The 25,024-nt window shown below is 38.6% G+C and overlaps 1 protein-coding gene across 1 annotated transcript in view; it reads right to left on the minus strand.

Moving 5' to 3' along the window:
- Window positions 1-25,024, minus strand: part of man1a1 (mannosidase, alpha, class 1A, member 1) — a 92,491-nt gene that overhangs the window by 39,103 nt on the left and 28,364 nt on the right. The window contains exons 3-4 of the mRNA XM_026341004.1: window positions 11,401-11,516; window positions 4,144-4,224 (exon numbers count right to left, since the gene is read on the minus strand). Coding sequence (XP_026196789.1) covers window positions 4,144-4,224; window positions 11,401-11,516 — 197 coding nt within the window. The remainder of the gene's footprint in view (window positions 1-4,143; window positions 4,225-11,400; window positions 11,517-25,024) is intronic.

The following is a 25,024-nucleotide window of genomic DNA, read 5'->3' on the forward strand; positions in this document are numbered from 1 at the left end:
TGAGATGCACAACTAAAATGAAACGCCGACGACTGAATGAAGCTGGTAGTAGACTGTCAAGATGGAAATGCAGTTTTCTACCAGTGGCTGCACAACAAAACAGGATCACTCTTGGTGGTTGCCTGATTGAACGTCACAGTCTCGGGAGGTTGCCTGTCAACGTTGTTGGGGTTGCTCTTGGCTTTGTTCATGTGTGTGTTTGTATGATGCTGCCTGTAAGTATCCACTCTTCATTTAGTTCAATCCAGAGATGTCGAGAGACAAAAGTGTCTATTTCTCCACTGAGACTGGATCCTGCCTCACTTAGTCCTCATTTCACTAACTCATTCTTTCCCTATTCAATGTAAAACCCATGCCAACCAGAGACCGTTCCTACGGTCAAACAGAGCAGTATTCCTCTATCTTCAACATACGTTTTCCTATTGTCAAACTCACGGATAAAGAAAATTATTATTCTAGAGGGAAGTTGTTTTGGGGGTATTTTTAACACCTCCATTTAGAGTCAGAGGTGGACGTACAAGTGAAGTGGAGATAGTTTCAGCAACCGAAGAGGCTAGCTCTCAGATCATATTTGCTTTACTTTCATATTAAAGCCTTTCACACTTGTGTTTCTTAGCTATCGGCTGAGCCAAATCCCATGCTACAGACAGCCAACAGCTAGCTTAGCCTAGTTTTATTCATTACTCATAATTCATTAACCCAGGGCTAAGAGTAAATGCTGGGTTATGAATCACACTTTGGAGCCCAGGGTGAACATCTTCAAACTGCTGACAGCACACAATTTGTTTCAATTAGTTTTGACAGTAAACATGTAATTGCTTTGGCTCAGTCCAAGTGATCCTAACCTTGTGGTTTTAAACATAACTCTACCCTTTGAGTGCTGTAAGCTCAAAGCTAACGAGGGTCTTAACCACGGGCTCATACAGTAAAAAGGTCACATTACATAGACCTTTTCAATTGTTAAACTGGACATCGAAGTAACAAGCATGATTGTATCTCTGACTGCTCATTACTTTGATGACACTGTCACAGAAAGCTGTCACGAGTACTTGTGAGACTAGCAGAGAAGCAGAGAAATGACACGATCAGATTTATTTTCATAAGCAAGCAGCCATTGGGAGGGCAACATATCAAAACTATGTGTAAATCTAGACTCCCAAGAGTTTTAATACTACATTTATGCCACATCAGACTGACCATGAGTGTGAGGCCTTGACTGGCTCTGTTATTACTTTTCACCAACAAAGAGGGAGAATTTCACAGAACACATCATCATACTTGACCTGATGGTGCAATAACATATCAACAGAATTAGTCACAAATCTGAGTCATGTTGACAATACAGGAAGTTGTTGGAAAAATGCTTTTATTTTGTGAAAATTGTTATGGTTTACAACAACGTGCTGGAGGCTCAAAGCTCTGTTATGGGCCTATTTTCTGATGGACTTCAATTCCTCAGGTCTACATCACAGCACCACTTGCACCGAATCCAAACATGTTCTTAAAGTTTCAAGGAGCTCTACTGCAGTCCACTCACAGTGTATTTGCAACTATATCAGTGATTGTGTAAGCTGAGTATGAAGTGAAAAATGAATACTTGCCTGATTGCAGATCAGGGAGATGTAGAGATTCGTGAATATACTGTACTTGGAAAATGCAAACTTAATGGAGACCAATCAATTAGTAGAGGGCACTGGCGAAGACATGCTGTGCTAGTCTGAGCTAGGCTGTACAGTTTCTCATGCCATTTGATCAATCACTGATTATAAAACCTTTCAGGAAATGAATCAAGGTCTGGCAGCAGGACCCCAAACTTCAGGTAATTTCGGTTGTTCGTGCCACAGAACAAATAAACTGTGCCAAATCAAATCAGTCAAACAGATTTGTGCTGCAGTACAGTAGCAGCCAAATATGGCTTTAGCAGACAACTGCCAACTGCAAACAAGGCAGTGCTGAATGGCACTGATTTCATTTATCCTATGCATCTGACTGTACAGTGAATATGCAGCAATTCTGCACTCAGCCTAAAGCCTCATATTGGCTTTGGATGAACTTTATAGAGAGGACTGAATTTTGTCCTACGCTGTACGGTCACTCTAAAAGTGTTTCTGTTTCTAAACAGTTTGAGAGGAAACATTATCACAATAAGCAGCAAATATCTCTGCATATTCATATCGACTCTATACAAAAAATAAAATACATTCTAAAAAACCTATAGATGCATACAGCAAGACGTATTTCATTCCTGCACAGTTAATTTGAATTTTACTCACTGGGATAACTTACTGGAGTAATTACTCATAGTGACAATGCATACTGTACTGTACACACTGTCCTGAAAGGATCGCTGCTCAATTCCCATGATGCAAGCATCACTTCAACACTTCAAATATCTCTGTAATTCACTTGATCCCTCTCCGACACCTCTCTTTTGTTTATTCTCACCTCCTTTTGTCTTTATTTCTCATTTCAATCACTTGTTAATCCTCAGTTCCTGTTTTACTAGTAGCAGTTCTAATCAACATGATCTCAGAGGGTTGTGAGTATGTCCCCTAAAAACATGTACAGCTGACAAGTACTACACAAGCGCGCCCCCCCTTATAACACTTTGCACTCATTAGCAGAAAAACTGGAAGACTTACACTTTGCTAACCTCTCCATACATTGTTTACTTCCTTCCTGCCACCTTTTTCTTCTTCCCTCTCTTCAGCAGATGAGGCTTCCTGCTGTGATCTGTATGCAGGCAGGAACGTTAAAAGCCTGCCAGTAGGGTGCATACAGTCAGTACCAGCTGTACTTTTACTGATCAAATTTTCATCAAAGGCCCAGGTCTCTTTGAGTCAGAGCCAGACCAGGACCGACAGCTCCTTCTCCTTCTGCCTGTCTGTAACGCTGCAGTGTAATCTTCTCCTCTCTCACTGTTTGCTCTGTGGTCTCTGGGTTGGAGGGTTGAAGAGGAGGCTGGTGTTCAGTTAGTCCATTTTATTATGAAACATCAACCAGCACGAATGTAGCTATAATGCAGCTCCACTTTCTCTGTAAGAGCTTTTATCAAGAGTTCATTGCTAAAAGTATTGGCACCTAAAGTACCTAAAAGAGGAAATCTGGACTACTGTACTATTTCTAAGTGGATTTGATCAGTGGTTATAGTTTAATTTTACAAAGGTTCTACTAACATATGTTTTCTGTGTTTATTCCAGCACCACAAGCTTCATTCATTAGACCCATTGATGCTATTGATGCTGTGAGCACATTTACACCCAGCCACCCTTCAGGTCTGTGTGGCCGTCTTTTAGGGTTACACAGCCCTTCTGTGCCAAACCATCACCAACATTCACTCAACCTGTCCATCAGCAGCCATCAGTCTGCCGAGGCAGCCCATGAGCAATCCATCTACTCCCTCCATGCTTCAGGGACTCTGACCTGGAGCTGAATGTGAGGAACCTCTCAAGACTCAAGATAGAATACAGCAGGGTCTTGAACTGACTCACATAAAAACAAATGGAAACAAAAGTGAGTGCTGAGAAATGATGAGCAGTCACACTTTGTTTCCACTGTTTCACACTTTTGTCAGTTCAGATAAATTGCAAGTTACTTTTTTCCGCTGAGCAGCATTTGTCATAATCGTGTACCCCCCCCCAAAAAAATCAGCATTGTCGTTTAACAATGCTGTAATTTTGCTAATACTACTTAGCAGTTTTGCCACAGGGACCCATCAGACTCCGCAGCCTTTAGCCGTGCAACGAGTTCGCCTTCAGGTAACATTTGGCACATCGTGCATCTCGTCTCGTCTTGTGCTTCAACGGCTTGTCTAATAATTGGTCCCTAAACTACAACTAAAATTACAAATTGTGTTATTAACATGACCAGAACAAACTAAAATATCGAATGTTGAATGTAAATAATTTGTTACACAAGCCAGCTGCAGCAACAACACAATAAGATGCAAGAAGACCAACCGTCTGAGGCAAACGAATCAAGCTATAGGAGAGTGATTCATTATAATATAACTTAAAGTACAGAGATTGCAAGAGCATGCGTTTATTCACTTCACAGTCATTTCAAACATCCATTATCTGTGCCAGCCAACAGGCAGCAAACTCATTCTTCAGAGTTCACTAGAAGCTATGGTATGTTTCTTACCTCTTTCCCAGACAGGTAGTAGGCTGACAGAAGACCTCCTACAAACCGGATGTTCACCTCAAACACCGACACTTCTGCATTCTGCAGCAAAGACAGAACAAAAGAAATGTGAGATCAAGATCAGTAAAATAAAAAAATCTACTACACATTTCTACTCCTTCTAAGAGTGACTTAAGAGAGCATACAATTCAACAGTGGAATGTTTCCGGGCTTTTAGTTGGCCTCAAGGAGAATTAGACTGAGAGAGGCTTTTCACAGTCCAGACAGATATTTTTGGAATGAAACAACCAACAGATGATACAGAATAAAATTAAATGCTGGGTTGTTCAGTCTTGTGAAAAGAGAGTAGCAAAATAATTCTGTTATGTCTGAGAATGATGAATAAATGACTTATTAAAATGTAGAAGAAGAAATCAGTAATTATTACAATAAAAATCAGCTATTTTAGATCCAGAGTGGCTCTGGGAATGGCAAAGTAAGAATGGTCAGAGTATGTGCTTCTATTCATACTACAATTAGGAATTCGTGCACACACACGTTCCACACTTGCACTTGAAAAAATTATCACTTTTAAAAGGAGCAACAAAGGACAAAGGTAAATAATGTGAAAAATAAATAATGTGTGAAACCAATTCACAAACACATTCCATAAATCATACCTGCACTTTATCTGTAAACAAGATCTATAATCTGTTTGCACGTCTGGATGTCTGCATTTCATCTGTTCTGTACCTGTACTCTGAACTTTATTGTCATTGTCCAGTCTAATCTAATCTAAAAATGGTAAACACTGCAGATTGCCAAAGGGAAACTGGGACTTCCAGGTTCTGCTCCGGATATAAGAAAACCTCATTTGAAATCTCACCGACATTTGAAAACAGACAATACCTGCAAATAAATACTTGGGACGAAGCTTTTCCTATGAACTCACTTTGCATGTTTTTATAACAGGTAATGTTTAAAGAGTTTTTGAGTTAACAAGTAGAGTGGTTGCAGCTAGCCCAGACATGTCTGTAATAGCAGCAACACAAACATGAACAAACATTGGCTTTTACAGAGTGAAGATTACAAAGAAAACACCGTTGTTATTTTTAAGGTGTGACTAACCTGGAGTCATTCATGTGAGCCATTGTGAAACTAACAAGGTTTACACACATGCATCCAATAATGTGTATGCCAAATTTTTTGTCATTATGACATCAGAAGATATTTTATTATTGGAACAACTTCCAGAGCAACTTCCAGAGCAAACCGATTCCAATCTATCACAAAGTAGTGACATCCCCTTCAAAAGCAACAAAAATATTTATTTTTTAAATGCCAATGAAATACATGTGCTGCATCTAAAAATACAATGACTCTATTTCTAGACAGTTTCTAACAGAGAGAAATTATAACAGAAATTGTAAGTTTGTAAAGCCATTTGTCTTTGCAACAGAACAATCCAGCATCGTCTCTTTCCCTCTCCCTCTCCCCCTCGCCTTTATGAACAGATTCCTTAGTCAGATGAAGTTTGTGTGTTTGACAGACAGCTCTCATAAGTCACTGCTGTCGACCAGAGATAGGACAATAGACTCTATCCTATGAATAAAAAACATATACACCACACAAAATGTCTCCCGTCATTTCTCTCTAAGCCTGAGTGACTGATTGGGTAGCAAGATTGTGTAGATTTGTCCTAATTAAAATGGAATAATTACCTCTACAGCACACAGGCAGCCGTAATGCAAAGAACAATATTATTGCTTCCTACTGCCTTCTGTCTATTATCAGTACAGTTTTAATAACCTAAAAGGGTGACACATGGGTTATACCAATATGAAAATATGTCACAGAAAGAACCTTATTCTCCTCCAAAGATATTTGAACAGCAGTTGTGTTTCCTGTACACTGACGACATCTGGGTTAATGAGACAAAGGTTCAGCTTTATAGGGCTGTATGTAACTGAAGTAATTAATTTCATCACTGGTTTTATGTGTCAGCTTATATGTTATACTTAGAGATGGTATTGTTTTATCTTGTGTAGGCGAATTGTGTGTAGACTATTAAAAGGATAATATGAGCTAAAAGCAGAGAGAGTTGCTGGTCTTGCATCAGTAACTTGAGTGAGATGCTGGCATCAAGTTAACCTTATCAAGCCTCATGTGTCTGAGTCTTTACTTTCATCGTGCATATGAAGACCTGTGAACAACTCTTGACACCTTCTCATTTGTTCTTTGCATTGATGTGCTCCTTCCCATTCACTGTAATAAACAAGTCACATGTTTAGAAGTCTGGATCAAAATTTTATATAACTGAAGACTTCCAGTGCATGTAATGTACAACAGCCCTGCAGCATGTTATGTGAATGTGTTATATAGTTAAAAACTATTGGACAATGCCCCTCTGAGTCAGCAATGTTGTGATGTTATCGCATTCCTGCAAGATGGCCTGACAAAGTTGACAGGTAAGGACTCAAGTCTCCTGATGCTGCAACATTTAAGCCATTACACAGTACACAGAAACCTGACTAAGCATGGCCTTTTCCTATCAGATGACTAATTAAGGGTTGCAGAAAAATGTATCGATGAGATAACTACTTTTTCTCTTTCAAACACTTTCCAGGTTAAATTGTGAGTTGTTTTTGTTGCGTTTCAGAGCATTTAGGTTTTGACACAGGAAGTCTTGAGAGTGTGATCAACTTTTTACTCTCATTTTCTCTATAAATAGATTTAAAAGTGCTGGTTCACTGCTTGGTTGGAAATAAATGGCACTGACCTCTGTGGCATCTGCAGTGGTTCTCTGAATGAGGTGCTGGCACTAAAGCTATATTTCCTCAAGTTTTTCTGAAGTAGGTAGAAAATAAAACTATTCCAGACATTGCACTTATTAGAGTAGATGATGATGCTTAGGTCATGCAACTTATTGTTTCTACCTTATGGCCCTGACACCCCGAGCCAACGTCAAATAAATAGAGGCAATGATGAGTGACTGTTGCTTGGCCTCACGTAGCCTTCGGCTGGGTCAAAAAGTGATACTGGGAAATAGCCCTTCACTGCAGCAAGTGTCAGTCTGTAGTTATCAATCGAAAAGGAAAAAAGTAGAGGACCTAGGACTGCAGATGCACAAACTGTAAACAAAGCAGCACTTGAGAGCGTTTTCTTACCATTTTCACCACAGACTCTTTACTTCTACTTTACTTCTTATCGAGAAAATGTCTGATAAGTTGTAAATGGGACTGAGGTCCATTTCTCTTCTTGTGCAGTGATTCGCTAAACTGAACAGTCAATCAGAGTGATCTCTCTTACTGCAAAAAAAGCTGCCGACCAGGGTCCGAATAGTGCCAGAGATTCAGCAAGATCAGTATAAAGGTAAACGCAATGTCTTCCTCAGACTGAAGTCGCTGCTTTCATGAGTACTAAACTGTTCCAGTCTAACAAGAAGGTCCAGTTGCCATGACTCACTTCCAGATATCCTCACGAGTTATTTGGCATCATCAAAAATAATTTCTCCTACTTTTGTACTGTCTAAAATATTACAGAGACACTGTGATTAGTATGATTGAAGTGGATAAAAGAACAATCCAGTGAGGCATTTTATTTGATTTGAAATAAAGTTCCGAGCAACTAAAAAAAACTTTTACTATTAAGTAGCATATATACAACATCAATCCTAAACACAGCTGAATCAAACAGACTCTGATCCACATTATTTTCTATCTTTACAATATTATTTTGTATAAGATGGTGTTGGAGTAATACAAATAGGAAATATTCAGAATACATCATATGAATCTGTTCTGTGATCATCTCTTTTCCTGCCATCATTCCTCATTCTTAGACCTGAGTGAATCAATCAGTAAGTTATTATGTATGTGATGTGCAGGTTTGCTGTAGCACTGGGGAGATATAAAGCATTAGTCTCAGCTATCAGTATCCCACAGTGTCTTAAACAAAACAGTTTTAAGAAAAATGTTACCTCTACAGGCTACTGCTGTCATTTTACCATGTGGCGTAAGTACTGACAATTCAAAGCCATTAAGAAACTTTGTACTTCGCTTAGGGACAGCTATTTTATTAAAGACATCAAGGAGATAGGACTTCGTTTGGTTCTCATCTGTTACTCTTGACTGCTGTCATCACTTCTCCATTTCTAAGTCTCAAACAATGTTCAGTCTCTTTCTGCGTCTCTAGAGTAAGTGTGTCTAAAAATATCTCAAACTCAAGGTGACTGTGCTTTCACTTTAAAAAGGCCCCATAAACTTAATGGCAACCTTTTCTAATTTAAATATCTTTTTAGAGAATGTACGGATATTTAAAGATGTGGTTTCCTGTATTATTTCACTCAAATCACTAAAAGCTTAAAGTTGAAACATAAAATATCAGTCCATTTTTTGGGATTCTGTGTCATTTGTCATGTTCTGACAGATGTGACAAAGTTTATTTTCTCTCATTCAATGTTTAAAAAAATTTAAATGAGAAAGTATATTATAAAAAAACCTTGATGGCTAACTCTGACGCATTTAGCCCTTCAGTATCAGAGTATGCGAGCCTGGCAGATGTTTCCCATTAAAATACGCAGTATCACAGGTAGCTTTACTGCAGTAAATGAACAGAGCAGATCAGAAAACAAAGGGCCTCTTGCTGCGATTGTGCTGTTTGAGTGACAGGAAAATCACCTGCTATAAATAGAGTAAATAAAACAGGTGTGGCAAACCTGAATAAAAGAATTGGAAGCAGGGAGTTTTGGACAGAGTACAAGTTTCTGAAAGCATAATCAACTACATCACGTGATGTTTATATCGAGTTAGAAAGATATAGCATATCCTTTGTTCTTAGAGTCAGACCCATCGTATTCTAACTGCTATCTGAAAACATGGACACATTGGCAAACACAACTACACTAAAAGAAAGACAAAAACAGCTTTCTGTTTCCCCTTAATGAGGAGCTGTTAACAGGGATGTTATAATGAGGACGGTTTCACAATAAAGGCAAACATCAAAGAGGCAAAGAGCGTGTGTTTTAGTTACACACATACATATCTACTTGAACCCATGTCATCAAGCAAATGCACAGAAGTCTTTCAAAAAATAGCAACATTCCCTCTGCACTCATGATACCAGTTTTTGACATCTCGTATCATCTTATATACTGGGATCTGCTTTAACGTTTTGGTGGTTATCTAGTGTGTAGAATTGTTAAATTCACAGCACCTAGCAACCATGATTGTCAAATTAAAGCTGTAAAAATGAAAGAGGAAGAAATACACAACAGTATTTATCCATCCTGGAGGAGCCCTCAGTATATTTTACTATTGTGTGTGTGTGATGAAAGGAAATGAGTGTATTGACTCTGATTTTTCTTTCACAGTGTTATCAATAAAACCCAGAGGCAGAGATTCAAACATGCATCTAATAGATCCATACATGAGTCTATTACCATTTGCTTCTCAGTGAGATCACACACTGCATCGTCTCTAATTTTCCAGGTTATGTGCAATGTCTCACTCAAACACTTTTGATTTGTAGATATTTATCTGTAATTTTGCACAATTATCTGAGTCAGTCAGACCGACAACAAAACCAGGTTTTGTAAGTGAAGTACTGAATTGTGTGTACCTCAATTATCCAAATAATGTTTGGTGTCTGGACTCATTGAAGTTGAATTTATTTTCTCTTATTTCTTTCCTATTGTTGTGAAATGAGCTTCATAAGCACACAAACCAGAAAACACATGAGTAACTCAGCTTGAATGGACAGATGGCTGAATTCAGCAACATGATGCTGTTTTTTCATCCAACTGTTGATTGTAGACTCACACACACCTATCGAATGTCATCTGCGTTAGTTACACTTACACTGACCTACATGTGGTGAAATTTAGGCGTATCTTCCTGCTCATCCTGTCATTCATTAGCCTTTACAAGTGCCAACACATTAGCTGCCGCACCTCTTATGCTTAGCCTGAAAAGTTGCATTAAGCAGCCAACATACTTATTTGTCTGTTTCAAAAGAATATGTTGTACACAAATGTTTGCAGGCTTTTAAAATCAAAGTAATGACAAATTGAAACACAGTATGGACTTGTCTTCCATCTCTGACACAAACATAAACAGACTGCTGTAAACAACACATCCTCTTGTAATACTAGCATAATTTAATATTGGCAGTAGACACCCGGACGTGTTTTTCTCTGATCCTGACAAGTGATGTTTCTCTACACAAAATGCATGTAAGTTGGAAACAGATTATGTTTTCACTCCTGTGTGACTGTCAGGAACATATCTCTTAAATGTTACAAACGGATTTGGCTGAAGCTCAGCAGACAGGTGGTGATCTAGATTTGGAATTTCCACCGATGGGATTAATGTCGTCTATTGTTATTTGTTGCATTCAAGGGTTGCTGCGAATTCTTGCCATCGAGTAAGTTGGACAGTGAACATAAAGGCTTTAACCTAAAAAGTGGATGCAAAGGATGCCTCATAATACAGTATCTTGATAAGTTGGTGGTGAGAAAATGAACATTACACTGAAATTATTGTAAAGATAAACAATGAGGAAGTTTTGAGTTTGTATTAACTGGGCAACAGGGGAAATAAAAGCCTCTCTCTAATATAACTCTGGCCAAAAACATAAAGGCCTAGTTTTCTCTGCCTCAGAGGTAAATAAAGGCTGTTACCAATGTTTGAAAATTAACTCCATGAAAGTGTCCAGTCACATCTTGTGTTCTTCCTCAGACTGTTATTACATGTTCCAAGGTCCATATTAAGTCATTTGATACCATCTAAACCATCCTCGGGACAAATGAGCAACTAAATCCACTGAAAACATTCAGAAAATGTTGATAAACATTTCACAAACAAGTAATATGATAATATTTTGTTCAGTTGAGGAAGTGTTTTAATTCAGGCCACTATTCTTCAGGCTGTTAAAATGTTTGTATATAATTGTGTGGGTTTTTTTTTTTATCTCTTGGCATTGAGATATTTTTAATCACACCATATCTGTCATGTTTATAATTTTGGTACATTAACACCTAGTTCTTAAAAAGTGTTTGCTCTTTTCCATTAAGTTCTCATTAACCAGAATTCATGTTAATGAAAGTGCTAAATGGGTCAAGGCTCTGTCTTTCAAGGCTCCTTTCTGCTGTTGAGATAAATAATTCAAACCTTTATTGACTGGATTATGGCTTATGGCAGAGGGTTGAGGCTTTTACAAAATCTATTTACTTTATCTTCACTAGGGCACACACACACACACATACAGAGCGCTGCTTACCACTTTAAAGTCAAGGTTCTTGTCTACCCAGTCAGTAGCGGCATCAAATTCTTCAAACATTTCCATGATATAGAGGGTATCCAGGGCATCCACAATTGTCGCTCCTTTTATACTTCCTGCAAGAGACACAGATGAAAACATGAGAGTTGCAGTACAGTAGACGTGGACTCTTTCTTGCAGGTTTTGGTGTCTTTAATAGTACACTTTACATATCATCTGTCTAGAGAAGGAACAGAAATCCTGCCGACGAAAACAGCCTCAAGTTTAACTCTTCTAAATGAGCAAAAACTCTCGAGCTTCCCTCAAAAGTACTATTCCTTTGTAGGTATGAATGACAACAGGTTGGAAGCAGTCTCACTAAAAGACACTGAATAAACAGCAGAAGTTAAGAGTTACATTTGGAGACTTAATAAATTATTTTGCTCGACAGATGGTGAGAGGCAGTGATTATCGGCACTGATGAAACATCGGGAGTATTGCTCATCTCTAGTGATTAGCCTCATAGCAGGAGGGAAGACACACAGACACACAAACTATCATTTCTGCGCCATCATTACCCAAACCCCCTGATGAATGCAACAACACTTCAACACCTTCGTCTTTGTATGTGTGAGACAGAGCTCAATTAATACTAAGCATACAGAGTACAGTGCGCTGCAAAGCGTTTAGTCCTTATGTACTTGATAAAGACACAATACCTCCTCTGTCTCAGCTATTGTAAGCACTTAGAAGTGAGAAAGAATAAGCAAAAAGATGGAAATGGAGGGTGGGAGGTGAAAAAGACACTGCAGAAATATAGAGTAAGTAAGTCAGAGAGATGACAACATTAATACATCAGATATGTCCACCGACCTACAGATAAAGGGCAAGGAGTAAAGGTAAAAAGAGAAACCATGAGGCGGATAAATCAAGATGAGCTGAAGAACGCCGCTGGTTTGTTACTGTGTGAGATTGCAGCTTTATATCCCTCTGCAAGTGGTGGGAGGACTTACAGGCAGCTAAAAGGCTTCTATTACACACAATGCTGAATCATCAGCAAGACGCCCAGAGCCACTGTTGTCCATCAAATCTAGTACTGTGCTCTCTCTGTGACTGGATTCTTTTTATTTATTTCTTTAAAATCACCTCTGGTGGTGGAAGATGGTTCTAAATACAACCAAACAGTTAATAAATACGGAAGTGTTGTTATTTGTCTGGTTTCTGATAGATCACTGGAGATTTTTAATTCATATTGCATTGTATTCATCAAATTATCAAATTTCCAACCTGTAATAGGAGCAATCAGGGATTAACAGTAATTGTCATAATAAGTGAACATTATCTCAAGCCTCAAGCTTAAACAGAAAGTGTGTATGTAGAGACGTCAGCAGATCCAGTTACCACTGCAGTCACTTGTCTTTTATGTTATTTATCCACCTCATCAAAAACACGATGCTGTGTACCGAGTAGCTTAGCATTAAGCTAGCTGATGACCTCATGACATGCTAATTAGTGATCTTTATGTGTTGCGGGGTGAATTTTTAAATATCGTACAAAGCCAGCCAAGTCGTTTTTCTCTGCCCCCTACCCTGATGCTAAGCTAATCTAAGTAAGGCTAACCAAAACATGGCAAATGTCAACACCCACAAGTCAACCAAACATCCAACCTTTAATAGAAGCGTGTTTTAGATTACCAATAATTGTCATAACAATGCGAACATTATCTGAATCCAGGCAACAGAAACAGAGAGCGAGTAACCAGAGGCGTCAGCAGATCAAGTTTCTGTTGTAGTCACTTGTCCTTCCTGTTTTTCATCCGTCTCACATTTTCACTCCACTGCAGCCTCCAGAGTGACAAAAAGAGGACAAGACACTTTGCTCCCATCCATTGTGTTGTCACCGTGCTTCCTTCCTCCTCAGTGCTCTTCCCGTATCATAGTGTGAGCGACACACATGATCAAATGGTGACTAGAATTTAAATGTTTGAAATAAAATATTTTTCTTTGGTAGAGAAAATATTTTTTATTTCCTGGACACATACATTGTATGGTTCATAATATAATCTGTCTGCAGTGTTGGCATGATTATTATATATCTAAGCGCGACATGTTTTTCAAATGTTATTTACTGTCCATGCCTATTCATATAGAAAATATTCAAAACACAGATGACACTGGTCACAGATTGAGGCATTAAATCAAAAAATCTCTGGAGCTAGTGAAACAGCTTTTCCAGAATAACAACAACCAACGACTTGCTAAAATCAGCTTGTTTCCAGAGCAGGGATTTGTGTCTGAATCCAGATTGAAAGACTATAAAAAAAAAAAAAATTAGATTGATTCAGGCCTACGAGATTGGGGGAGCAAAGTCTGCTGATCTTGGAGGTGATGTGTGTGCTGCTGAGGGATTTGTTTGTGTTTGCGACTGGAAGCACGGTGAGGAAGCAGATGGCTCAGCAGAGAGCAGCGTCTATGATGCTTCTGTAAAACGTGTGGTAGCACAGTGGTAGGAGAGGCTCTGAGATGCTGCTGTAAGGAATCAGTAGTGGGGGAGGACAGACCTTGTATTTCCTAACCATCTATTCTAAGCTAGTTTTGACAATAATAAATAAAAACATAGTTACATTTTTAAGCCAAAATGTTAAAAATCACCACTTTCAAATTCTCTAAATTCAACAGGGTTACCCATGTCAGGTGGGTCACCACAAAACACAACACATTCACAGAGACACAACATTAGAGGTGCACATAACTTACAAAACAAAGTTAATACACTGTCTGCTTGGTGTACATGAAATATTGTTATGCTGAAAGCTTCTACCACTTCCAGGTTTTTGACCTTGGCTTTCATTTGTATTTAGCAATCTTGGCAAAAGCTTTACTTACTGCATATGCTGGCTGTGAGCGTGAACCAGCCTCCTTCTGCCATGTGTCCTTGACTGTTAGCATTCATTTGAAGTGAAAGACTACCCCGCTTTGTTTCCTGTACTTGCTATCAGTGTATAATAAAACCACCATAAAGACAAATTAAATTCATCACCTGCTCTTTGGAGGTGCTTATTATTTTTGTGATTTGCCATTATCTTGTCATTAATCATAGTTTTGCATGTCAGAGGTGAGGCTCATGAATGAAAAAGATTTTCCACACAATGGCAATTAGGACAGAGTGAAGAGAATAAGACTTTTATATCATCTTCAATACCATCCACTGCTACAAGACTCCAAGTGCCTTGAGCTTGCAAAAAGTCAAAGTGCTGCCAAAAGCAAACACAGGGTGGAAATTGAGACGGATAGCCCCAAAGGATGATTGCAGGATATTCTTGTAGATGTGATAGTTTAGGAATTTAAGGTAAGACAAAAACTGCAGCTGTCAGTCAAATGATACTAGAAGACTACGAGAGGATGATGCTCCCCATTTTCAGACATAACCTATAAACTAGACCACAAAGAAACAGGTGGACACATGAAAAATGAAATAGCTGGGGTCCTCAGAAGACAAGAATCATTACCTTTCTGTTTCCAGACAGAGAATAAGTATACATGGGAGAGCTATGGCAGAAAAATGGGAGACCGAAGGTCCCAAAGTCATTAGTGAACAAGATCAGTCCCTCCATTCCTGTGTGACATGAAATGAAATCTATCCAGTTGTTCCTTTTCTTACATGCATTTGTCCTCTAATGAGCTACCTGTCAGTCTTTTTTCCCCCCTTTCTATTGGTTTTCTTCGTAGTTCTTTCAGTTTCAGCACTGTTTCTTCCTTGAGGAGCCTTACATCAATCCCTCATTCAGTTCTGCTTCCTTTTATCACTGCTTCCTTCCTTCCACTATCCTTATTTCATTTCTTCAGCACGGTTCTTTCATTCTTTTGTTTGAGTCCTCGGCCACTCTTTTTTCTCGTCTACATTGAGATCCCACCTCCATTAGATAGATTAGATAGATTTTTTTTTTCAAGAGAGCATACCTCGCAGGCTTCATTCATTACCTGCAAAGGCAGATGTCTTTATTCTACACTGTAGACACACACACACACCTGTCTTATCTTATAGATCTTCATGTACCAATTGTTACTCTATTGCAGTTCAGATTAGCTGGTCTCTTAGTGCATGACTAGTAAATAACAACTCTAAATTACTGCATTCCTATTTCCAACACTGGTGTGTGTGCTGATGTGTGTGTGTTAGAGGAAAATGATGCATTTTTTGGTTGTTCAAAACAAAATAACATTCACTTATTCACTTTATGCAATCAGGCGACAGAGAAAGAGATGAAATCTGTGATGTGGGTGTCTGCGTGAGTGATTGACAAATGTCTTGTTGGTCTTTCTGACACATACAAACACACACAAACACACTCACAGGCAACACTGATTGTTTCGACAAAGGTTTGCTAAAGAGTGTGCATTACATTTTGATCACTAGTAGGTGGAATAATAATTTTAATGCTTGTGTGTGTCTGTAAAAGAATACAGGGATTAGGCTACGAGCCTACGGTGATCCCTTTTAATCCTTTGCCCAATTATGTGTCGTATTCTAGAGGAAGAGTCTGTAATCTGTTGCAATATTTTCAGATGTTTGTTTATTTATTTATTTATTTATTTATTCATGTTTGGTACCAATTCAAAAGTTTGGGGGTCACTTACAAGTTTCCTTTGTTTTGACTGTCCAGAAGTCTAGAGTTTTATTCAGTGTAATACAATACGTCCCCATCTCCCCTGCCATTCATAACATCAAGTCTCCCTCAGATAAATGTGAGCTATTTCTCAAGAGTTGTATTAATAAAATCTCGTTTTTTAGACTCCCTGCTTCACTTCACAACCTTCTTAATGATTGTGAAGGCGTAGGCTTTGTGAATATTTGTGTGTGTTTGTGAACTGTTTTGACTTGCCCACAGAACAACAACACAAAGCAATTTAGTCCCAGATTTTCCAATCAGCAACTGAACACAGCATGGTAATAACTAAAAACACAATACTTGTCGAACTGCAGAAACATCAGCATCAAGTCATCAAAATTTCATTAACTCAAGCAATCCGAGTTAATTAGTTTTGTGAAATTAACTAAACTGTATGATAAATCCTGTCATATATATAAAACAGGAGGCCTGAAAACTTCAAGCATAATCTGAAATGAATATTGGAACTAAACACTGACTCAGTAGAGTCAGCTTAAAAATAGCAGCCCCAGCCTTGAAAATACACACAATAGTCAAAGTGGCACTGATAGGACAAAAATAAAATAAAATAAAACATTCAGGCTGCTTTCGTCTTTTGAAAAATCATTCTTTTAAAACATCCCTTTCTGAATTTTTCTTCTCAGCTCACTGCCTTCCGCAGGCCAGGAATGCTCAAAGATACAAAAGGTTCCCAATGTGTCCCATATTGTAATATTAACTCAATGCAAAACTCCAGGACTAATCCTTAATCCTACAATTTGATCCAGATCTCAGCATGCCCAGCCCTGCTAGTGATCCCATTTAGCCTCTACTACTGCCTCAACGTTGAGTCTACACTGTATTTTCTGAGAGGTCACAGAGGGGAGGTAAGGAAAAGTGATGGCTAAGCCTTTGGCTAATCGTGTTATCGTAGGCAGAAAGCATGTGCACGCACAAACACACAAGTGCACTATTCCAAAGTGTATTAACCTTTTGGCTTCTGCTGCCAGATACTCAAGCGTCAACATATTTTGTCAAGGTTACACTGAAAGGCATTACTACATTTTACCCGTGTGTGTATGTGTGTGTTGAAAATCCGACAGTGATATAGAAAAGAGGGATTTAAAGCAAAACTGTGATAATGCACCAAATACAAGATGCAACGAGTCCAAGTTCAAGTTTTGAGAGCTTAGCTGTTAATTCTTTTTGGCTGCTTCGTTTGTATTTCGGCATGAGTACTTTCAGGGTTGCAGCAGATCCTGTTTGCTGAGTTTGTGTCTAGGAGTATGTGGTTAGGTGTGTTTTCATTCGCGATCATAAAGGTGGGCAGCGCTGCTGCAGTGTGTTGCTCTAAGCCTTCGGGAGGTTTCAAAGCCCCAGCATGCAGGCATGTTGTTCAGACCTGTGTGTATGTGATTATTAATGTGGATGCAGACCCAAGATTGCATAACAAAGGCTCAGGAGATGACAGTTTAAAACACATGCCTGCATGGAGTGTGTGTACTCGTGATGGATACCCCCCACTTCAGTTGCTGCAGTGCTTCCTTGTCTGTGTCCCACCCACCTCTGTTGCAGAGCACGATTTACATCATTTCAGACACAACCATTCATCATTTCGGCATCACAGCATCATTTCATACATAACCATATACAACCCGGCTGATAGTGTAGTGGTCAGATCACATGCTATCTATGGAGAAGACTGGGGGTTCAAATCCTGACTGTGGCCTACCTCCAGTAGAGGTCCTTAGTCCTACTGTATCACTTTGGATAATAGCATCTGCCAAATAACTAAATGTAAATGTAACCTCAGCTCACTCTTCACACACACATACACAGAAACCTAGAGGAAGGCCAGAGCAGAATTACTCCATCCATTTCTATTACAGAGATTGAATATCTGATTCAGAGACACACATAATGCTGTGTGGGAGCTGAGGCTGCAACACAGGACTCAATGTCAAATTATATAACCAACTAAATGAGTTGTCTGGAAATAGAAATATACCAAAACATTAGCCTTCTTGACTGGTAGACAATTAGAGTATTTTTAGCTCTGCTAGCGACAGTGCTGGGCTCCGAGTCTGGCAGAATCCAGGAAACAGAATCAAATTTAGTATTGCATAATGTGAGGATTGTGACCAAGAAGAAACACTGCATGCAGCTTTGATTCATAAAGTGCATCTAATTGTCCCTAAATTAAGAAGCAAATGTTTCCCCAACTAAAACCTATAAATCTTTATCCACTTAGTGTTTTCTGTGTCTGTGTTGCTTCTTGCTTTCTTAGGCACCTCCTAGGGTTTAGGAGGGGGTGTGTTGTCAGAGGTGTGACTATTACGCCCTTCCACATCATCCCCTTCCATTGTTTCACCTAACGATCCTATTCAGGCCAGGGGTGGAGTGAAACCAACCTGGAGGATAAATTGGTCCCAACTCCCAGATAACTTCATCTAGATATCTAGAGAATCTTCCCAAACATCTTGCTACACAGCTTATTTTGAGTGTTGAAGAGTTAAGAGCACTTTATTTGCCTCCTCTTTCAGTGTTGACATCAAAACATTCCAGATGTGTTACTGCACAGAGCAGCCAATGCTTTGGCAAATTTCATGTATTAGTTGTGCTCCTCTCTTAAGTAAACAAAAGTCATTTAAGGGCAAAATCAAATCAAGGACACTGTCCAAAAATCAGCAGAAAAGCCAGCTGGAACACATTTACTGCTATACTAGGGTATGATTAAATAGACATCTGTGTTGGATTTAAACCAACAACCTAAAATCAGTTTCTGACACAAAGTTTAGTTCAGCCAAAAATCTGACCAATGACCCTTTTCTGTCTCAACAAATGTATCGTTTGGGACATGAAAGCCTGTTGCTGGAGAGGTACTAAATTAGTTAGTATACAAAAGTATGATTTCATACCTGGCGACTAAACTACACCTGTAAACATGGCAGTAAAAACAACAATGAAGAATATGATCTGCTAACATAAATACTGTATTCACAGGGATGTACTTAAGACACATTTAAAGGTCAAGTGCAAACGTAAAGGAAGATGCTTTAGCTCCACTTTGCTACAGTTAAGTAAGTAACAGTAAAGTGATAAAGGAAGGTGCAGCATCACTCCAGGGGACAAGGGGCAGAAACGCTGTTGAGAGGGCTGGCCACAGGAGACAGGATGGAAAACAACACAAAGAAAAGAAACCATCACAAAACCCTAGAAGCATTTGTGTCAAAGCCAGCCATTCATCCAGCAGCCTTTTAAAGCACTGCAGGCAGGGCCAAGCAGATAACCTCTACTGCAAAGCATGTGTGTATCAGGAGATACACAGGCTTGTACTTCTTCACACTGGCTGCAGCTATAGATCCATTCAAGTGTCCAGCAAATAACGTATTAATAGGCTGTCAAAGAACAACATGAATTTGCAAACCCAAATAAGCTAATGGAGGAATGCTGCCACAGAAAAAAAATAATCATTAACTGTTTTTACACTAATTAGATGAGAAGTTAACTCAGTTAGCTCGGGGAGCAGCACAAAACTGCAAACATTTCAACTACTGCACAATTGGAGCAGATCTGGTGCAGCTAGGTCCAAACTAACAAACCAAACAGTACCAAATTACATTCATAATCAGCTGTAGAGTTGTTAATTATGTGGCCGCCTACAAGCAGTGCTGTTGTTCAGGATCATTATCGACACCCACTGACCAACAGGGCACACCAGTGGTAATGATCATAATATTAATGCAAGGTTTAAAACATTTATTAACAGTTGTTATCAAATTAATGAGTGGGTTTATGCACATATGAAACATACCTTTATAGCTTGAGAGATACTGTATGCTTTTATATTGTTATTATATGGATTAGACAATTAAAAATGAATAATATTAGTAGTATTAATCACTATTATTTATATGAGCCAGTGTGCGTTGTGTATGCGCTGAATCAGCAATGCACCCAATACATTGTCAATACATTGAAGGGTATTTTCAGATCAGTGTCGTCAGATTTCAACGCACCTTTACAGGCCTTCGGATTTTTCCTCTGAAGCATCCCAAAGATTAAACCAACAAGACAGATGGCATCTTAGTTCAAAGCCACACACTACCACAGAAAAGACACACAATGTTCTCGCATGGCCCAGTGCAGGTCACATGAGGCTACATGGAAAACGACCTAAAAACTCTGCCTTTTTCTATTTGCTTGCAACAGGAGACATCAGTAGTGACCTTTAATGCGCTGTGGACCAGTGAAGTGTGTTTATTTTAGAGAAGACACACACACACACACACACCTCCAATGAGGAGTTTTTTCAGTTGGTTGAACATGCAAGTGCCTTCCTGTGCTGGCCCCTGGCTAGAATGAGAGGCGAACTGAGGAGAGACGAGCCTGATGTTTCAACCTCAGCTTGTTTGCCAGTGGGCTGTCAACAATGTCAATTAAAGAGAGGACCAGCAAGGAAACCACACAGAAACAAAACACAGACCTCTGTACTGAAGGAGCTATGTACAGTAGACTTCATAAAATTCTGTATTATTATTGTTCTTTTTGTGCAGACATGACGTATAGGAATAGGATAGGAAGTGCTTAACAGATGACTGACAACTAGAAAAAATTAAATACTAGTTCCAAACTGTGTACATTTACCCTAAAAGTAATAACAATACATTAAATAGGTCATTACAAACAGACAAAAACTACAACTAAAATGTGGTAATATGGTAATGAATTATTACACTTAGTACAGCTTCGGTCCAAACTGAAATTCTTTTTGTTGCAGCTAAGACAAATAAGAGCCAAGCAGAAAAAAGATCCACAGTGCAGTGTCTGCACCTGCAATAAGGACATGTTAGTGCCAGATTCTCAGTACGGAAATCTATTTCCACCACAGTAATACTTTCATTGATTTACAAAACCTCCTTCTCCGTGTTGTCAGACCACTATGTTAGAAATTTTTTCTCTATTTGTTCTTGTTAAAAACAACCGGGCTCCATTATAAAGTCTTGGTACAAACTTCACCTCTGGCTTACTGGGTTGTAACGGGGTTGTGATTAAATTGTATTCCATAATGTCACGCTCCAGCTTAGGGCTGGACTGACAACTCACTGGCACTGGGCTTCAATGAGCTCCCAATGATCTGGAGAAACTTAACATGGGTAATTCATCTTCCAGGGTACAATTCACATATTGACTATTCTGGTCAATATACAAGATCTGGGTGGAAAAACAGAGTTTATAATATAATAGGTATGTAACCCTTATGCAACAACTGGATCTGAATAAATCAAAGCACTCCTCAAACTTAAATAATGTAAAAAGGACATTTTGGAGACTCTATCATAACATTTTAAGCTGCACAAAGTGATTGTTTTAACATAACCTAGTCCACAATGAATTTAGAAAGGGAGACGTACCTGTTTTGTTGGTGAGTCTAAATAGCAATATGCTGATTATAGACAGTTGAGTTAACTGCTAAATGATGGAGAATGGAAGTGGAAACGACAGGAGGAGAGATTGATGCCATTGTTGCTTCGGGCTGTATTTAATTTTAGCAAACAGGGTGAATCTACAGAATCTCCAGGGATGGAAGCTATTCTATTGTAGTGAAAAAGACTTGCAGCTGAAAATACTAATACTGTCCTAAAAACCCTGGACTGCTCAAAACTTGTTTTTCAATCAATCTTGTTTATTCAATTAATCAACTCGTCACAGTATCATTGACATTGTGTGCATAATGCGACTAGCAGCCAGCCTGTACATAACTAAATGCATCAAATCATCAAACATGAGCTGCACAAAGTACATTTATAGAGCCATGTTGACAAGAGGGCAAATGTTGAGCGTTCTGCATGAATTGTTATGTGTTAAGTTGCTACATCAGTCTAGACGTTGATGAAACACTCTGTCTATCTGTTGCCCAACCAATGTTTGATTTCAAACAGAGCACTGATTAAAAAGCATAACAAATAAATGAAACAACTTTCAGGTTTTTAAGTTTCTGTTTATTAATATCTCCACAGCTGTCATCATGACATTTACATGTTGCTAAAGAAGCAAAAAAAAAATGGGCACTGAATGCATCATGTGAAATAACAAGAAGTGTCGGGATGGACTAGTGAAAAGCTAAATGAGAGCACATGTTTTCAGGTCCATTAAACCTAATTTTACAGCAAATCAATAAGAAGAAGCATGGGTTGGCAGCCTGTTTCTGGTTTCTACTGCTGCAAGGTCTGACCAAATAAGGCTGCGAGAAGCTTTACTGTAAACCACTGTGCAGCTCTTTGTGGTTAATTCAAAGCAGTAGAGCTGCTCTGCACTGACCTCAGGTCAACAAGCTATTAAAGAAAAAATTATGCTACGTATCAGGACAAGCATTCATTTTCTCTTTGTATGCACTAATTGTTATTGCGATGGAGTTGCACATTCAAAATCACTTAATCAGAGGTCCTGACCGTATACAACCTGTACACTTCCCTCTAACACTTGATTGAACTGTCAGCACAGCTGCACTGATCAAAGACATGAACTATTCAATTGGAAACTGATTATACTTGGTCAAAACTACAAGATTTGAAGTAGATTCCTTTCATCTCATCATCTCTGGCTTACTGAAGTTGTTGGGGTTAAGAAAACAAATTTTGTATTACTGTTTCACAATACTCTAATTATGACTGGTTGGCTGCCAAGTCACTGGTGAAGAAGATAAACACTGTTTCTCCGCAACATTTCCGAAAGATATACAGCCGCTGATGCTTTTTGAGCATTGCTAAAATAGAATTTTAGATTTTGTAATTGATTTAGGGAAGGTAGAGAAAAGAGCTCATAACAACTAAAGCTGAATAATTATTTGAGCAACAGTAAATCATTATTTTGATAGATTTTTTATTAGATTTGACATATTGAGGTTTTCAAAACAAAAATGCCAAATTTGTTTGTTTGCTTTGTATATTTTGACAAATCAAGCAATTTTCATTGACAGATTTCTAATCAACTAATCAAGAAAATTCAGCATCAGACTAATAAGTATACAAAATAATACTGGTTGTAGCCGTAACAGGAAATACATTAACTGTTCCTACACACTAAAGTATGGAAAAAGCTTCTCAAACACAACTGAGAAGCAGCTGAAACAGCTGACAGCACAGCTGGCATGTGAGAAGGAGATGTGCTTCTCCGGGGAGTGACCACAGAGGGGAGAGTTTCAACCTCCCCTAAAGTAGATCCAGCTCATCTCCAGTCAACAGCTCTACAGTGAATAGACCAGATTGTTTAAGAATCCATTCTGGAACCAGCAAAACTATTGTTCCCCATTTTCTAACATCTCCTCCTGTTCTTTCACCGTAAAAACGTGATCTCAGGATTAGCCCTTCAGTGCACTTAAGCAACATGGTTACCCCTGACTTACTTGGGAAGCACGGCTGGCTAATTTTAATGGCACAGTGACAGAAGGCACTGCTTCCTCTGCTGTGCATCTGTGTCAGAGCAGACTGACAGGACAGGAAGAGAAAGACAGGCCAAAAGAACAAAGTTCACAGGGCACAGTGCCAGAATTAAAACGCTCAAATGTTCAGCAATGGACATCTGATTCTACCCAATTGAAAACTCAGTTATAATACACAGGGAAGTACAGCAGTTGTACTTAATGTCACAGTGTCCTGGACTGTTTTATAGCAGAGGTGGGTCAGTTCCTCTAACATACAAATTCCTGCTTCACCTCCTCTGAAAAGGTCTGTGTGAGTGTTGCATATTTTATGATGTAGAACAAATAGCGAAAAGCAAAAATTAGAATATAAAAACTGCTATTTAAGAGAAGTAAATTCAACATTTATTAAGATTTGACAATTGGGAATGTCTGGCAATATTTTCCAAGCCGGAGCAGTAAATTAAAACTGTGAGAGGGCACTTTGGAAAGGTTATCCAGGGTCTTAGTACTGCAGTTAGTATTACTTTTGTTACTGTATTTTAGCTTCAGGAATGGAAAGTGGCTTCCTTGCATAATATTCCAGGTCAGGCTGTATTATTATGCTCTATAGGAGTTGGAAACGGCTGTGACAAGGCCCTGGGGGCAAGCTGTCTTATTTACTGATGGAAGTGGGTCTGCTCAAGCAGTCAACTAAAACCTATTTACTTTTCTATAGCACTGACATGAGGGACGGATATAGAGAGAGGAAACAAAGAGAAAGACTAACAGAGAGTTGGGCAGGTTAGTCTGAATTATTACTGACAAAGCTGCTTTTCTCTCTCTTCCTACATTTACATATGTAATAATGAAACAGTGGGCTGAATTTACAGAAAGCTGATTGAATTTCCTCATTAGACATAAGAAGGCAATCATTAAAAATGAGTCTGTAAATCTTCCACACTTCATAATGGAAGAGACTTAGGGGAGTTTTCCCATGAGGTTTCCAGGGCAAAGACTGAAGTTATGTACTTTAATCAATGAGTCTGAATAAAACATTTAATATTATTTTAGGGCATTTGTGTACTTTTGACACATCATCATTTGAGAGCGTGAGAGTGAGTGCTTCAACACAAATAATGCAAACTCTGTTCCATCAATGATGTATAATAGAGAAGGACATCAGGATAAAATGTTCAAAATAACCCTGCTCTTAAAGTTAACAATACATTATTAGAAGTTCATTGTAAAAGGGTATTCAGGGTGAGAACACCATGTCTGTTTCAGTCACAGATCAGTAAACATTAAAGCTTATCAGACACAAAAGTACCGTACAGACGTTTTTAATACTTTGAATAAACAATATGCACAATTTTACTGCTTTGGGACATCCACTGTGTCATCAGATTGGACTTACGAGGGGTTTTCACGTCCTCAAAACAAATAAATAAATAGATGTTTAATGTACCGCTTTAAACACAATTTCCATTTATCCGTTTCCTTCACTCAACTGAGACATCTAATTCACATTCATTCCTTTCTTAATTACAGTTTAGTTGAAAATTTTTCATCATGAAAATTATATTGAAAACAAGTAT

Source organism: Anabas testudineus, chromosome 24, assembly GCF_900324465.2.
Source record: "Anabas testudineus chromosome 24, fAnaTes1.2, whole genome shotgun sequence".
NCBI classification, from domain to species: Eukaryota; Metazoa; Chordata; class Actinopteri; order Anabantiformes; family Anabantidae; genus Anabas; species Anabas testudineus.